The following is a 17797-nucleotide window of genomic DNA, read 5'->3' as shown; positions in this document are numbered from 1 at the left end:
AAATGTATTTTCTCCTCAGTAATCCAGGAACCAGACAGTGAAACGAAAAGAAAATACAGGCTAATAATTCTAGTTTTATTGGCAGTCCCATGACAGCTCTCCCACACTAGTAAGATTTGTTCATTGTGACAGTCTTCCCTACTGAGGATGTGATTAGGGACAGAGAGGTCATCTAGACCATTAATGAACTATGGTAAGAAACTGTATCCACTTTGGAGCAAGTAGGATGGCTTTTAATTTATATGAAAAGCTCCAAATCTGCTCGCTAAGATGAAGCTGAGCTGCTGGGTTCAGCAAATGAGCAAATAGCAAAAGTGTTTTACCCAGGTCTTCAGGATATTCTTCTCTGGCATTGGAGTAAAGCCAGAGCTTAACTTAGTATAATATAAAGAGTGTCTGTCTAAATGAATGTGCAGTAACGGAGTTGGCAAGCCGTGTATATATGAAAGGGTAAGTAGTGGTCTGTCCGAGATTTCACCATAGTGATGGCTCAGGTAGAGTGCATGGCGGCCTTAGAGAGATCAGGAGATTTGGGTGGGTTTGCATTTTCTCTTCTGCATATCAGCCACTTACCTTGGTTAATGCCTTTCTCTTCTGTGCCTAGTTTCCCATGACTGCTCAAATGTCATCTTCAAACTTTCCCTTTCTGAGAAACATTTTAAAAAGGGAAAACACACCTCACCTACCTTCTGTTCACCAAAAGACATTTGTTCATGATGGAAGCATCAGTCAAATTCACGTTGAAGTGGCTAGAACAGTCACACGCCTCCTTCCTCAAGGTTGCCAGTGCGGTGTGTGGGCCTCGGTGCTTCCCAATGAGGCGGGAGTGGCAGTGATCTTGACAGAATCTTTAATCTTGAGATGACTGCATTGTTGGATCAGGACTCTTCAACTGGGCTCAGTGTGAAAGGAGATTTATGTCCTCTGTGTTTGATGCTACTTCTGCTTAGTTCTTAATCTTTAATTCCCTGTCTTTTCTCTAGTCTCTAGACTAATCTGGATATTCTTGGGCCTAAATTTATTTTTACCCCTGAATTTTGTTTTTTTGTTGGGATTATTTGCTCATTGATTGTTGTTTTTGAGACAGACTCACTGTGTAGCCTTAGCTGGCTTGCAGTTAATTCACAAAGGCCTTCAGTGAGGTTTATTATAATGTAAAGTCACCAAGGCCATCATTAGGCAGCAACGTACGATATATGGCTATATCTAAACATGGCAGGACTTTAGAGGGGAGAAGGGGGGAGAGACTTTCCACTAAAGTCTGAAGAGAAACTTCTTTCAAAGTGAGAATGAGAGAGAGATTGAGAGAAAGAGACCCTGAGAGGGGGATGGAGAGAGGCTGGAGGAGCCCCTTCAGAGACCACATTTAATCTCCAGACCAGAGACCTTGAGAAGTTTCAGACCAATCCCAGCACACACACAAACAAAAACACTGACCTTTATAGACCTTTAGGAGTGGTAGGAAGTTTTACTTCCCATAATTTAGTTCAGCATAACATATATGATAGGGATCATGGAATAGCCAGGTACCAGTTAGGACTGAAATTATAAAATAAGAGACTGGCATTACATCCCAGCTCGGACAACTTAATTGTTTGTCTCAGAGAGAGCTGCAGGAGGACATGGCTATAGGATCAAGGCTAAAAGTTCACTTCTGGGTTGTAACTTACTAGACAGCCCAGATCAAAGATAGAATCTTTTTTCTTTAAATTTGTAAAGATGGGACAAGATGACTCACTGGGTAAGATGCATACAGCCAAACCTGACAACGGGAGTTTATTGGGTCTCCGAGATTATGTGGTAGAAAGACACTTGACTCCTGCCAAGTTGTCCCTTTTGCTGTGGTGAGCATATGATTAACTAATTAATTAGATAACTTAGTAAAGGGTTTGGGGCTGGCTTGTTCGTTTTTTGGGGATGTTTTGTTTTGTTTTGAGACAGGGTCTCACTGTGTAACCTTAGCTGGCAATTTGTAAAGTGTTTGTATATTACTTCTTCCCACACTGATTATGCTGAGAATCTTTATATTAATGTTAACTAATATCTTTAAGTTGGTAAAAGGGAAAGGCAAGCCTTCAGGTCCCTGAAGTAATGATCACAGAATGGTAGAGAACACTGGTTTCAAAGAGGTGTCTGCCGAACTGCACTGGAGGGATTTGGGCCTGGTTTCGATCAGCTCTTAGAAATTAACAATACAAGATGTTCCACGGCCATTATTTACTGCATGAACCAGATTTCACTTGCATCTGTTTGGGTACTTACTCATTCATATTGCTAAGTGGTTTTAGTTGTGGGTTTTGGTTTTCAAGACATGATTTCTCTGTATAGCTGAGGCTATCCTAAAACTGGCTTTGTAGACCAGTCTAGCCTAGAACTAAGAGATCTTCCTGCCTTTGCACCTGAGTGCTAGGATTAAAGGCATGCACTAACATGACTAGCTCAATTTAATTTTAAAATGGTTAAAATTATCTACTTTTTTTACAAACAGGGACTGAGTGTACAGAACTTGGCTTTATGCACTCCATGGCAGAGATGAAAGAATACTATCCCAGCCTTTAAGAGCCTTTCTGTCTATCTAGTTCCTAAACTTTTAAGCTTAGAATATGTTTTATAAATGTAACATTCTAGAGCTACTGTAAGAAAATTATACATAATATAAGTATGCCAATGTTACTCTGAGTAAGTACTTCTCTTTATTGAAGTTGCTATGGTCCAAGTTCCAGTAGCACCTTCCCTCTGTCTCCTACCGCCTCCTTCATTTCTAATAGTTGTATCCCAGGCTGTCAGCACAGAGGAATGGATTGATCTCCAATGTGGGTGAAGCTAATAAACGTGGTTTAGGATGAAAGCACTGTGTAAATGTGTGAGGTGTTGTTATTACTGCTCTCGTGTGCTTTATTATCTTTAAATTGTGCATCCTTTTAAGTAGATTATTTGTTCACCACAGTCTCCATTATATCTAAGCAAAGCCTTCAAAGAAATTTCTAAAACCTTTTCATTTCTCTCTGTAGGTTGTTGTTTCGTAACATTTTATACAAGAAAAGCTGCACTTGAGGCCCAGAATGCACTGCACAATATTAAAACTTTACCTGGGGTGAGTCGGTTTACTTTTGTACCAAAATCACTTTATTGCTTGAAAATGGTCCTTTCAACTAAAGGTTCTAGTTATGGGTTCTTAGTGCCAAAAATGACTTTGGTCTTTTAAGGAGTACACGCTGGCCCCTCTGTTCCCTGCAGTAGCCAGACTAGCTGGCCAGCCCACAAAAAAGGGCTGGCATTAGCACTGATGGGAAGGACTCTCAAATAGCATATCCCCTGGTTAGAAAATCAGAGGGACCCTGCTGGCTACAGCAGCTGCCAAGAGAGTATTGGGTGGGTTGAGATTTTAAGGGTGGGGCCCCCACATACAAGTAAAGCAAATGGAAAAGGGAAAGCTTTTACTCCCCAGGATCCCCTTTTCAATTTCCGTCTTTAGATTTTCATTTAAAGGACAAAATGCACTCTGTATAGACATAATGTTAAAGCTCCTAATGACTTCTAAACAGTCAATGGTGGTTAACAAAGCCAGTGTTTTAGTGCGCCTTCCTTCATGTTGGAACATGCAGAACGGAGCACAGGAAGCTAGCGGTGCTGGTTCTCGCCCCCCTCCCAGTAACTCATTAGAAATGAACTCACATTACATGCAACACTTTCATCAGCTTGATCAGACTTTGTGGGGTTTTTATATATTACATGGTACTACGCATTTCCCTTTGTTGTTTACTTGGTATATTTTCTGCATTTACCTCAATGTCAGTGGTGAGTTAATTTAATAGCATAATGATGTGTGTTAGTTATAATAAAGGACCTGTGGTAAATATTCAAGGTCCTGTGCTGTTATTCAAATGTCTTTTGGTAAGAAGAAAAGAAGGATAAAATGTCCATGATATTACAGGGTATCATTTCGGTGTGTGGTTACTTGCTGTACTGGACACATACATAAATCATGCGCATCAATTACATATATGGGTACATATAAGTACTTTAGCCTCTGGCTTCCCCGAAAGTTAGAATTTGTGTAATTCAACTTAGGCCCATAGAAAACTTACAATGTCTGTAGTAGAAAGATACTCAGCAAAAGATTTTCAAAATACAAGTTCCATTTGAGGTAGATGGACTTCTGAGACGAGGTCTAATGTGCTTGCTGACCTCTAACTTATGGATAAGTGCTGAGCTTGCAGGCAAGTGTCATCACACTCCACCAAAATAGTAACTTCTCAGTCACCAAGATAATAAATTAATGAACACAGGTGTTCAGCCATCCCACTTGGCTTTTCTCTTTTTCATCTGAGCAAATCGAATAAAAAGCAAGAGTGTGGTGACAGGATGACCCTTCTGTGGGGCTTCCTCCCGGGACTCCCAAAGTCATTTGTAGTAGAATGGCTTTTGCTAAATCTTTCATCATTGACTTAAAAAGTAATAGGAATTAAGCTTCATTCTTGAGGTGAGTTTTCCAATATCATTCTAGAAAGCTGTAGCCAAATATCTATTGCCTTGGACAAAGAAAGAAGAAAATTAACTTTTTCTGTCTATACTCTAATTCAAATTATTTTTGTTTTCCTGCTTATACAAATGAATGGTTTACAATAATTAGCACACAAAATCCCTTCCTGATGCTTTAAAAATTGTTTTTAGTCATGAACTGTTCTTTACTATATGAGGAGTGCAGTTAGATGCCGTATAATTTGGTTCATTGGACCACAGCCCTTGAGTAGAAGCTGAGTTCTCACTTTGTTGTCTTCCTGTGCAAAGGTGTTTTTTAGAAACCCAGAATTTGGTGATAAAGCCAGCTGACCACATGTCAATATTTTATTGTCCAGTTTATGGCTTTGTATTGACACAGGACAGAAAATATAAGGCTGGTGGTGTTTTCCCATTTCCATGGCAGTAATATTTGATAAGTATAATTTCCTAGAGCCCTGGGGGAATATGAATGAGAAGTACCGACAACTGCTCTTGGGGTTGGGGACATCCTAGCTCTGCTTCTTAAAGACAAGTAGTCCTTCTGTATGTTTTTCACATAGTGTATGTTCTTTTCTCCTAAAATTCTGAATGTAAAATTCAGGAATGGAGACTTTGGAAACCTGTAATTAAGGACAATAATTTGGGAATTGTGGGAGAGACAAGATAAATCTTTCAGCAGTTAAGAACACTTACTGCTTTGGCCAAAGGACAAGGGTTCAATTCCCAGCACCCACAGGTAGCTTTCCCAGGGGGTCTGATGCTGTTTTCTGGCCTCCTTTGTAAGAACTAGGCACATGGTACACAAATATACATGCAAGCAAGATGCCCATGCACATAAAATAAAGATACTCTTAAATTTTAAAGTAAATAAACTAAGAGTTGGAAAATACAATTAGTGGAATATTTTTCTTTTTTCCATCTCAGTTTCATAGGTTCAGTTGCTTGAAGCAGGTTAAGGGAAAATTTGACAAGTCAGATATGATTAGTAAGATTCAAAGGTCTCCACAGTACATACGTTTGCTACATTGCTCCTGGTCGATGGGGATAAAAATCTCACATCTTACATTTATGTGTAGCTGTGTCTTACAAATGCCACCCTTAACAGCTGCAGGGAAGACATGAAAGTAGTTGCCTTTCTGTTGTAAGCCTTTGGTAGGTAGGAAGAAACGGGACCAGACATAAAAGATTAATGCATATTCTTGAAGAAAAATTATTACAGGGTACCTTGCTGTTTGATTACAAGCCTTAGAATTAGTCAACATTTCCATAATTCTAAACCAATATACACCTGTTTTCCCACTGCGATGTGAAGGCACGACTTAATTTAGCAGAAACCCTGCTGTGCTAAAGCTCTCATTAAATACCCAGTGAGTTCAGTAATTTAAAGTTGTAGCACTACTATTTAACTGGTTGCCTTCATATTATAAAATTAATAAGAAATTAATGATGCACTTTGCCATATGCCTTCAGTTTCTTTATGAATAAAAATTAAAGGGACAAAGAAAAGCACATGATCAGCTGACACTGCGTCTTCTCTGGCTGTGACTTGACTGTGGAGAAAGTCCATTACTTGCTGCCTTTTTCCTAAAGTGTCTAAAACTTTCAGTTTATAACAAGATCAAATGTATGCTTTTTCTTTCTTGTACAGTTCATGTTTTATATCCTAAGGAATTTTTATTCTACAGTGGGATTGATTAATGTTCAAGATTCCCTTTTGGTCTTGTGCACCATTTTCCCATCTTGAAAGAAACAAAAAACTTGGTTTGTAAGGAGGGAAGGAAACCAATAGGAACGTCTGTCTATATGTCAAGATGTGTGTGCTCTTAAGTAGGATGTGACTGAAGTGAAGAATTGGGGAATTGTTTTTGGTAACCCAAGTGTATATCTTCAGCCCGTTCTGAGAAATGTGTAACAAGAAAGCTAATAACAAACTACTAGTTACTGAGCAACTGTTGTGTCCCACGTACTATATAGAAATAACCAGGATCAAACCTGATGAGGCCTCTTGGTCTAGCTGGAGGACAGTAGACAGCTAATACACACTTGATCCATGCATTAGTGCTTTTCTACTTCTGACAAAATATGGAAATTATACACACACAATTGAGGTCCCTAGTAAGTAGAATGCTTATGGTCTGAAGGAGAATATTATAGCCCTATGTGCATAGACTAGGTCACCTAATGAGCCATTGCATTTCCAGCAGCAGTATTTCATTGACTTTTGTATTCCTATGCCATTTATGTTCTTAAAAATACTCTGGTTGCCTCTGATCCAAAGGTGTGACACACTAGGTTTGGTTTAAAGAATGCTTCCTTTCAGGATAATATAATATATCCCAAACACAGAGTTTTAGCCTCATAGGTACAAAGCTTTGCCCAGTACCACACACACAGACAATATATAAGTCATATTAAAAAAAAAATGTCCCAAGGAAAGCAGGGAGGGGTACATGGGAGGTTTAAGAGGGAGGAAAGGGAAGGGAGAAGCATTGTAATTTAATTATAATCTCAAAAATAAACATAAACAAAAAATATAGTGTCCTTTCTTTCCTTGTTGAGGCAAAAACTAGTGCAACCCAAACTGGTCTCAAATGTATGTGCCTTAGCCTCCCCAGAGCCTGGGTTACAGTGTGTGCCCACTCTCCACAGTCTCCTTCCAGACAGCTACAGCTAGCACAGATGGCATCATCAGAGGAGTGTCAGCGTCCACCACTGTGTATTCAAGAGGGGGTTCTCAGGACAGCAGCTGGGCTACATGCCTTTGTTTTCACTTATCTCCCTTATTTAGCTCAATTAAAAAAAAAATTAAGAAGTCTGAGGCCGACTAGGCCATCCTCTGCTACATATGCAGCTAAAAACACGAGTTCCCGGGGTACTGGTTAGTTCATATTGTTGTTCCACCTATAGGGTTGCAGACCCCTTCAGCTCCTTGGGTGCTTTCTCTAGCTCCTCCATTGGGGGCCCTGTGATCTATCCAATAGCTGACTGTGAGCATCCACTTCTGTGTTTGCCAGGCCCCAGCATAGCCTCCTCACAAGAGACAGCTATATCAGGGTCCTTTCAGCAAAATCTTGCTGGTGTATGCAATGGTGTCAGTGTTTGGACGCTGATTATGGGATGGATCCCTGAGTGTGACAGTCTCTAGATGGTGCATCCTTTTGTCTCAGCTCCAAACTTTGTATCTGTAACTCCTTCCATGGGTGTTTTGTTCCCAATTCTAAGAAGGGGCAAAGTGCCCACACTTTGATCTTCGTTCTTCTTGAGTTTCATGTGTTTTGCAAATTGTATCTTGTATCTTGGGTATTCTAAGTTTCTGGGCAAATATCCACTTAGTGAGTACATATCATGTGAGTTCTTTAGTGATTGGGTTACCTCATTCAGGATGATACCCTCGGGGAAGAGAGGCCCCTTGGTCGTGCAAACTTTATATGCCTCAGTACAGAGGAGTACCAGGGCCAAGAAATGGGAGCAGGTGGGTAGGGGAGTTGGGGGGGTGGTATGGGGGACTTTTGGGATAGCATTTGAAATGTAAATGAAGAAAATACGTAATTTTTTAAAAAAAGAGTGTAGGCTTTAAAAAAAAAGTAGTCTGAGGTGCAGAAAAACTCCTAAGATCTTTTCAGTGATCAGACATTAGAGCAAGATATCCTCATGCAAGTGATAGCACTGTGCCATGAGCCACTTTTCTCAAGGTCTTAGCACACTGTCTTTGTCAGCAAGACTTTCAGATTGAAATCCACAGCTCTATCAGTAGAGCATTCTCTTTACAAACTCATTTCATTAAGGTTGTAATATATGAGAATACAATTTTAAGAAAGCTCTTAAACCTGAACAGTAAAGAGAAATCTGAAATCTAACTGTCTTGTAAAATATTAATTGCAAATTTCTTTCAGACATTTTTATGAATATGCCTTATCCTTTCCTTTTTAGAATGGCTACCAGTTTTATTAAATGCAATTTATATTAAGGAGATACTGCCTAAGAGAACACTTGTTTATAGCACTCCATTTTGGTAAATACATAGTAAAAGGTGTTTTATAGTACCTTATGCAATGTGAGCAAGGACTACATATAGATTTGAGTTATAAAAACAAATGGTCCTGATAAACTAGGAAGAGGCTGAAAATAAAATGACCTCCTGCAACAGGTATGTCCACTCATACGACGTGAGTGGGCCCTCCCTGACTGCCCTGGAGGAAGAATTTACCCACATGGGTAGGCAGCTTATCCCAAGTGGAATTTGACTAAGCTATCTATAGAATTATTTTCATGTCCTTAACAGTGGGATGCTAGGGTTTAGTATTTTCTGCAGAAATACTGCAATCTCCCTGGGACCAAATTCACTTTGCCCATAGTAACCTATTTTGAGTCACTCATTTTTCCTTAAAGCATTTCTGCTAGTCATTAGTGTGTATTTAATAATGCCTTGTTTTCAGAGCCATGGATATAATTTTACCTTTCTCATCATCATTATTTCTGTCTCCTTCTATTTCCCAACTCTTTCTATTTTTATATCATGGAATTATGACCCCCCAAATAAATCACACTATTTAAATTAATGTTTAACTAAACCAACTTGAGTAAATTTCTTCTCAGTTATCCTTTATTTAAATTTATGAAAAGAATAGCCAAAACATCTGCATAAGTAGGTTTGCATCTCCGAAATTCTGTGCCATGTGTAATATAAAATATGTATTCATTCATTGAACAAATAGTTCATTTTTATTGTCTTCAAGGTACTATTCTGGATACCTGGGAATACAGAATATTACCATTGCCCTTCATAACTGAATAAGAAGAAAATGATTGCACCGTGTTTATACTAAGTAAAACTTCAAGAAGTAGCTATAAGAAATTTGATTTACAAATAATAGGCTAATCTTATTTATTCCAGTATTTCTAAAGTAGTCAAGTATTTTCAAGTTCTAATACAGATAAATATAGATTTACGTTAGTGCATAGCACTCGCTCTCTCTCTCTCTCTATCTATCTATCTATATCTATATATCTCTATATCTATCTATATATATAGATAGATAAATGGTAATTTGGCTTATTCTGCATATACAAATCTTATATTCATGTACAGTCTTAAACAGCTATAAAGAGATGAGTCAAGTAAATGCAGGAATATTAAATTGAAAGTCCTACTCTCTTATTCTGCCAGCCAACTTATTCTTAGTTGCTTCATTGTAGTCACTTGTCTTAGTCCTCATCATTGTCTTAGCTCCTCAGTGCAGTGACAGTCCTTACAGTTCAGTGAGAGTCTTGGCGGATACACCAAACATTGTAAGAGAATATTTAAGAGCTGCTACTAAATACTCATGATCCCTGCCTTTCACCTTAAAAGAATACTCAGACACTAAGTGGCATGTTGGACACTAAGTGGCATGTTGCCTGTGAAATTCCTATAATCTGTAATCTGATCTTACAAGTCATTGTTTCTACTTGGTAGCTTCTGTAGGCATGAACTCTTGTAGGCAGCCACCCAGCACAGAAAGTATATTTTCTATGGAATATATAAACCAGAGTTGTTTGTTTGTTTGCCTTCTGTAGTTTTACATTTGCAACGTTTAACTAGAATTAAAGTATTTGTCTTCATAGGACTGCCTAGAAAGAGCTATGCCCTGGTTGTTGCTATTATTTTGATATAATGCTTAGAAATACAAGCTAACTAAAAAGTAAGGTCTTTGATTTTCTTTTTTTTTTTTTATAGAATTAATTTTTTTATTACGTATTTTCCTCATTTACATTTCCAATGCTATCCAAAAAGTCCCCCATACCCTCCCCCCCCCCACTTCCCTACCCACCCATTCCCATTTTTTTGGCCCTGGCGTTCCCCTGTACTGAGGCATATACAGTTTGCAAGTCCAATGGGCCTCTCTTTCCAGTGATGGCCGACTAGGCCATCTTTTGATACATATGCAGCTAGAGTCAAGAGCTCTGAGGTAGTGGTTAGTTCATAATGTTGTTCCACCTATAGGGTTGCAGATCCCTTTAGCTCCTTGGGTACTTTCTCTAGCTCCTCCATTGGGGGCCCTGTAGTCTTTGATTTTCTTTAAGGTAACTGAAGACTATAACGAAGTCTTCTAAGATGTGGCTTCATAGGAGTCCCCTAGATGCAAAAGTCCCTTCTTAACCCTGGGAGCTACACCAGGTGAGATTGCAGGGTCCAGTCGAGTATATCACATTGTTCCAAGTTTATGGCTTTAGAGGGAAAAAAGTTAGAGGCTGGAAAGAAACCTTAGCCAAATTGTTACCAGTCTGTAGTCCCTGACAGATCCCAGAGACCTGGGAAGATTTTAATAAAGACCGTGAAGGCTGGAGGCATGACTTTATAGTTGAGAGTACTGGCTATAATTCCTGAGGACAGTGTTCTATCCTCAGCACCTACAAGGTGGTTCACAACTGCCTATAGCTCCATCTACAAGGGATCCAATGCCTTCTCACCTTTGTGGGCACCAGGCACACATAAAGTACACAGATACATAGGCAAAACATTCATACATGTAATTAAATAAATAAATTTAAGGACCATGGGGAAAATACTCATTCCAGGCAGTATTAAGTTTGGTTGCTTTGGGCTGGCTGTCTATCAACTCTTAGAAGCTTTCACTGACAGTTATTGTATATGGCTCTGATGAAATGACATGAAAAACAGGATACTTTCAAACATGGCCTGTTCACTACAAGGATGTGTACAGGACAAAGTTGAGTGTTCCTTACTGATAAAAAGTGGAAAATGCCAGCAGCGCAGGATAAAAATAGAGATTCATCTACACCACCTTAGAAACAAAGAAGTGAATTCTGTAGAAGGGGTTTCTATTTTATTTAGCAAATGTCATCTCAGTGGCATGCTGAAATCATAGGATTCTTATGGGGCTTCGTGAGATAATTTGTGTGAATGCCCTAGCACTGGTTTCCGGTCAGCTTTTCATAATTGCTCTTTTCATTCTTTGAAAGCGATTATGATTTGATTATGCTTTGTGACTGACTGGGAGAATGACACAATGCTTTGTGACTGACTGGGAGAATGACACAATGGCAAGTTAAAGTAACAGATTTGAGACATCACCATTTGCCTACAATTGCTCAAGAGTAAACTTGGAATGCTGAGTTTACTTTTAAGACCTTAGATCCCAAAAGGTTGATAAAACTTTAAAGGAAAAGCATAGAGGAAAACATCTATGAATTTAATTAAAGGTCTCCATGGAACTGTAAAGAAAGAGACAATAAGGGCTTTCAGGGTCAAAGATAGAAATTTTGAAATAAAGCCAGATAATTCTCCAAATTCTGTCACTTTAGTATGAGATTTTCATAAGAATTTGCCTGAATAGTGGCAGAACATTAATCCTTCAGTGGTAAGAAACTTATGTCCAGTTGAAGCAGGCTTGACAGTTCGTAGCCACAAACTTGAGGCTTCCAAAATAAATAAAAGTATAACATGGGTAAGTGTGGAGAGTGTTCTCCTAAGAACACCAGAGTTCTTCCTCATCTACCAAGAAGTGGAGAATAGAAGATCCTGGCATCAGAATCCAAAGAAAACTTAGAAGCGCACTGCTCGCCTAGGTCTGCTTAGTGCAGAGAAGGCCATAGGTCACTCCCGAGGGGAGACAGAAGGGACTTCATGGGATTTCTCTGTGTGATTTCCCCGTGGATGGCATTGCACATAGGTGCTCAGAAAGCCTCATTAGCAGTATGACATAAACTATAAAAATGTTTTTATAATAGAACAGTGTTTCAAAATGCTGTTACAGCTGTCACAGTCATTGATATGAGAAACACTGAACAGTATGTGTGGGAGTCTGCAAATACTCTTTCATCTTCTCCATTGTTCTATCACTGATTCCTATGAGGACTTGACACACATATGCCTGCACCATTGCTCCCTCCACTAACGCTTTAAAGCATTTGTGGAAATTCTTTCCTTCTTCACTTGCAAAATCAAGGCTCTGGACTAGCTGATTCTAAGGATGTTTTCCCAGCCCTAAACAGTTGTACTCTGCTTTCTATACTTTGTCTGTAATCATGTCCTGCTTAGTGAGGGGGGAAGCCTACATCTGTGTGACTTGACTTCCCTCAGTTATTGGTTAGTATTTGGAGAGTACTTTATGTAAAAACGATCTGGGTGACTCAGAGCTTCACTCTTCACTTGGAAATTCTCCCGGCACCTGCTCCCTTTCCCGCCTAAGAACTTACAGGTAGCTCAGCACTTACAGCTTTCCATCCAGACGCAGAAAGAAAGGGAAAGAGAATGAACTCTGTCAAGTGTTTAGTCCCTTGTTTACATCCTTGGGTTAGGCTAGAAAGGATGGGATGTTTAACCTAATCAGGTTTGAATTATTAGTGGGCTCCTTGTATCTGTCTGATTCTCGTCTAACGCTGCTGAGGACAAATGAGTCATCTGTAATAGGTCTATGGGGTTATTTTTTGTTATCCTTTCTAAAGATGTTTCAGGTGTGTATCAATAGCATTCACCTTGTTAAACTGGCAACATTGAAGTGTCAAAGATTAATTAATTTCTCTGGCCTCCTCTAGCAAAGCAGTAACAACTAGAGACTGTTAGGCTCTAGTATCAGTGCCCTGTAAGTGGATTTAGACAGAGTATTTTAAAGAGAGGGAAACATGACTTGCAGAAACAACACAGCACAGTAATAAAAACCATGGCTAGAAGACCGGGAAGATGGCTTCGTGGGTAAAGCACTTGCTGTGCTAGCATGGGGACTAGAGAGCTCCAATCCCTAGCACTCACGTAAATGTAGACGTGGCAGGCTGCATGCAGTTCCAAGAGACAGTCAGAGACAGTATGCCAAGAACCATCTGGTTACCCAGACTAGCCCAGGCAGTGAGCTCTGAGTTCAATTAGAGATACTGCCTCCTCCGTGAATAAGGTAAACAATCAAGGAAAGATGACTGTCGTCAGCCCCAAGCCTCTGCAGACATGCACACATACACTTGCACTTACACATAAACAAACCCTTATACATACCTATACACAGGAACATGAGTAAAAACAATTGCAGTCATACTCCTGATCGATTGCCCATATGGAAGCTCTAACACTGTGTCTTAACTTTGTCTGCAGCTTCACAAAATACACATTGAATTGCCTGGTTGGTCTTCTTCCCATAATTTTTTTTATTCATATTACATCCAGTCACATCCCTCCTCCCTCCTCTCCTCCCAGTCCTACCCTCACAAATCCCTCCCCCTATCCTCAGAGAGGGGAAAGCTCCCCCTGGGCACCAACACCACCCTGAGGCATCCAGTTCCAGCAGGAATAGGCACCTCTTCTATGACCCAATATGACCAATGAGGTCCAATTGATAGGGGACATGCTTGAAGTCCATGCTGCACATCTGTTACAAACAGGGGGTGGGGGGGGGACTAGGCTCAGCCCCTGCATGGTCTTTGGTTGGTGGTTCAGTTTGTGAACCCCCAATGGGCCCAGATTAGTTGACAGTTGGTCTATTTGTGTTCATACCCCTCTATATCACTATCTCCCACTCTTCTACAAGACTCTCCAAGCTCTGCCCAATGCCTGGCAATGAGTCTCTCTGCATTTGTTTCCACTCACCACTGAATGAAGCCTCTCAGGAGACAGCCATACTAAGAAACCTGTCTGCAAGCATAACAGAATATCATTAATAATGTCAGGATTTGGCTTTCTGCTGTGATGGATCTCATGGTAGGCCAGTCACTGGTCAGCCATTTCCTCAGCCCTGTTCCATCTTTATCCCTGTGATTTGTAGGCAGGACAAACTTTGGGCTGAAGGTTTTGTGGGTGGATTGATGCCCTCCTCCTTCCACTGGCAGTCCTGCCTGGCTACAGGAGGTGGCCACTTCATTCCCTCTATCTCCTGCTGGTAGGAATCTCAGCTAGGGTCAGCCCCATAGACTTCCCATGACCTCCCCTCATCCCAGGTCTTCAGCTAGTCCCAAAGATGTCCCCCACCAATTTCCATTCTCACTCCCAGCCCTGTCTTACCCCCCCCTCCACCTTCTTCCCATACCTGGTCACCATTCCTATACCCCTCTTTACCCTGTCTCCCTCCCAGTTCCCTCTCTCCATCCACCTATGATGACTGTTTTGTTTCCCTTCTGAGAGATTCACACATTCTCCGTTAGGCTCTCCTAATTACCCAGTTTCTTTGGGTCTGGATTGTAGCATGGTTATTCTGCCCTTTACAGCTAATGTCCAATTATGAGCAAGTACATACCATATGTGTCTTTCTGGGTCTGGGCTACCTCACACAGGATTATATTGTCAAGTTCCATTCATTCTCCTGAAAATTTCGTGATGTCTTTATTTGCTTGCTGACCTGTTTGTTTATTCACTTTACATCCCAATCGCTTCCCCCTTCTCAATCTCTTCCCGCTCATCCTTCCCCTTCTCCTCTGAGAGACTAGAAGCCCACCCCCTGGATATCTCCCCACCTTGGCACGTCAAGTCTCTGCAGAGCTAGGCACTTCTCCCACTGCGGCCAGACAAGACAGCAAAGTTAAGGGAACAGATTCCACAGACAGGCAACAGCTTTAGTATCACCCCCACTCCAGTTGTTAGGAACCCACAGTGAAGACCAACCTGCACATCTGCCGCATATGTGTACTGGAGGTGGGGGCAGGAGGTGCTATGTCCAAAGGGTATATGCCCTTTGGTTCAGTCTCTGAGAGCCCCCAGGGTGCAGGTTAATTGACTGTTGTTCCTGTGGAGTTCCTATCACGGCCCTCAATCCTTCCTCCAGCTCTTCCATAAGAGTCCCAAAGCTCCATCTAATGTTTGGCTGTCTTTGCACCTGTCTGGGTCAGCTGCTGGGTAGAGCTTCTCAGATAACACTCATGCTAGGCTCCTGTAGGCTCTACAAACATAACAGAATATCATTAGTAGTGTCAGGGATTAGAGCTTGCCCATTGGCTGGGTCTCTAGTTGAGCTGGTTATTGCTTGGGTATTCTCTGATCCATTCCCTGTCCCTGCAATTCTTGTAAGCAGGATAAATTAGGGGGCAAAAGTTTTATGGGTGGGTGAGTGTCCCTATCATCCGCTGATGTTCTTGCTTGGCTATAGGAGGTGGCCTCTTCAGGTTCCATATCCCCATTGCTGTGAGTCTCAGCTAAGAACACCCAATTAATTCTTGGAAGCCTCCCTTATCCCTACCCCCACCAGCTGCAGATTGCTGTTCATTCTTCTGGCCTTCTCCCCTGTCTCTCCCCACTCCTGATCCTGAAGCTCCCCCATTCCCCTCCCCATCCCCTTTACTACCCATTTTCCTCCCTTCATCTGCCTCAGGTGACTGTTTTATTCCCACTTCTGAGTTAGACTCAAGCATCCTTGCTTGGGCCTTCATTCTTGTTTAGCTTCTTTGGGTTTGTGGACTCTAGTGTGAGTGTCTTGTATTTCATGGCTAATATCCACTTATAAGGAAGTGCATCCTATGCATGGCCTTTGAGTTTGGGTTACCTTACTCAGGAAGATATTCTCAAGTTCCACCCATTTGCCTACAAAGTTCATAATGTCTTTGTTTTTAATAGCTAAATAATATTCTATTGTATAGATGTACTACATTTTCTTTATCCATTGTGCAGCTGAAGGACATCTAGGTTTTTTCCAGTTTCTAATATGAATAAAACTGTTATGAACACAGTTCAGCAAGTGTCCCTGTAGAATAATGGACATACATGCCCCAAATGCAAAGGCATATATATTCATAAAAGGAACATTACTAAAGGTTAACCACACATTAATAGTGGGAGGCTTCACCTTCTCACTCTCGCCAATTGACAGGCCATCTAGACAGAAATTAAAAAGAAATAATGAAGTTAACTGATATTATAAGTCAAATGGACCTAACAGATATCTATAGAACCTTTCACCAAAACACAAAATAATATAACTTCTCAGCACCTCAGAGAACCTTCTCCAAAATGACCATATAGTCAGTCACAAAGCAAGCCTCAACAGATGAAAGAGGATTGAAATCGCCCCTTGTGCCCTATCAGACCACCATGAATTAAAACTAGACTTCAACAACAGAAACAACAGGAAACCTAAAAACTCATGGAAACTAAACAACTTTATTCAATGATCATTGGATCAGGAAAAAAAAAATTTAGAAACTTTCTAAAATCCAATGAAAACAAAGGTTCTACATACACAAACTTATGGAACATGATGAAAGCAGTACTAAAAGGACAGTTCATAGCACTAAGTGCCTTCATAAAGGTATTAGAGAGTTCTCATACCAGCAACATAAAAGTACACCTGAAAGCTCTAGGGGTAAAAAAGAAGCAAACACTCCTAAGAGGAATAGGTGGCAACTCGGGGCTTAAATCAATCAATTAGAAACAAAGAGGAAAATGCAGACTCAACAAAATCAAGAGCTAGTTCTTTAAGAAAATCAACAAGAGAGACAAACCCTTAGCCAAACAAACTAAAAGGCAAAGAGACAGTACCCAAATTAACAAAATCAGAAGTAAAAAGGGAGACGTGACAACATACACTAAGGAAATTCAAAGAATTGCCTGGTTTCGATGACATGAAAATCTATGAGAGAAGGAGTGGGGGAGTGGAGAGAGGAGAGAGGAAAGAGACATAGAAAGACTGAGGGAGAGAGTGGGTATCCTGTTTCGATTACCCAGCTGGTAACTACTTTACAAGTAGTCAGATTCAAAGCCGAGAGTCTGGGTTATGGACTCGATGAAGGGCTTTCTACTGTTTTCTGTCATGACAGTCCTCGTTCCTGCCATCAGAACCTGTCAAGTCTAGGAGTTCCTTTTGAGGAATCTTCTGTCTTAGTCTGCTGCAGATGACAGCATGGTGTGCTGAGCTATCAGTGTAATGAGGACAACTATGCAGGTTCCAGCTGTGCAGGATGGCACCAGCAGTTGAGACCATAAGGTCATATAGATATCTTCACATGTGCTCACACCATGGACTGATCCTGCTACAGCATATTTGGCTCAGCTCAGCCCAGACATGAAACCATACTCTCTAGCAGTCACAAGTCATACAAAACACTGTAGGCCAAGCAAAAAGTTTGCTAAAAACTCAAATACGAGGCTGCTATTTTACAGTTCTCAAAGAAGAATATGAATTATCAAAGAATCACCCTAAGAGAAATAGCTTTGCAAAACAATGATTATAAATGCAACACCTTTCTTCAGAAGAGTATAGCTTTACCAATATCATCCCATTGAGATTCATGTTATGGGGGCTTTTCTTTATCTCTATACACACAGGCTTGGTGCCAGCCCATCATATGCATTCTAAGGTCTATCTATCAAACTGGATTCCCT

General features: G+C 40.6%; 1 protein-coding gene across 53 annotated transcripts in view; it reads left to right on the top strand.

Moving 5' to 3' along the window:
* Celf2 (CUGBP, Elav-like family member 2) overlaps positions 1–17797 on the top strand; it is an 856648-nt gene that overhangs the window by 729133 nt on the left and 109718 nt on the right. For all 53 annotated transcript variants that reach the window (NM_001110231.1, NM_001110232.1, NM_001160292.1 and 50 more), the window contains one exon: positions 3012–3094. In NM_001110231.1, the coding sequence (NP_001103701.1) occupies positions 3012–3094 (83 nt within the window). The remainder of the gene's footprint in view (positions 1–3011; positions 3095–17797) is intronic.

The sequence above is a fragment of the Mus musculus genome, chromosome 2, assembly GCF_000001635.26.
Source record: "Mus musculus strain C57BL/6J chromosome 2, GRCm38.p6 C57BL/6J".
In the NCBI taxonomy this organism is placed as follows: Eukaryota; Metazoa; Chordata; class Mammalia; order Rodentia; family Muridae; genus Mus; species Mus musculus.
Note: the sequence above shows the minus strand (reverse complement) of the source record. Positions and strands in the feature narration are given on the sequence as shown.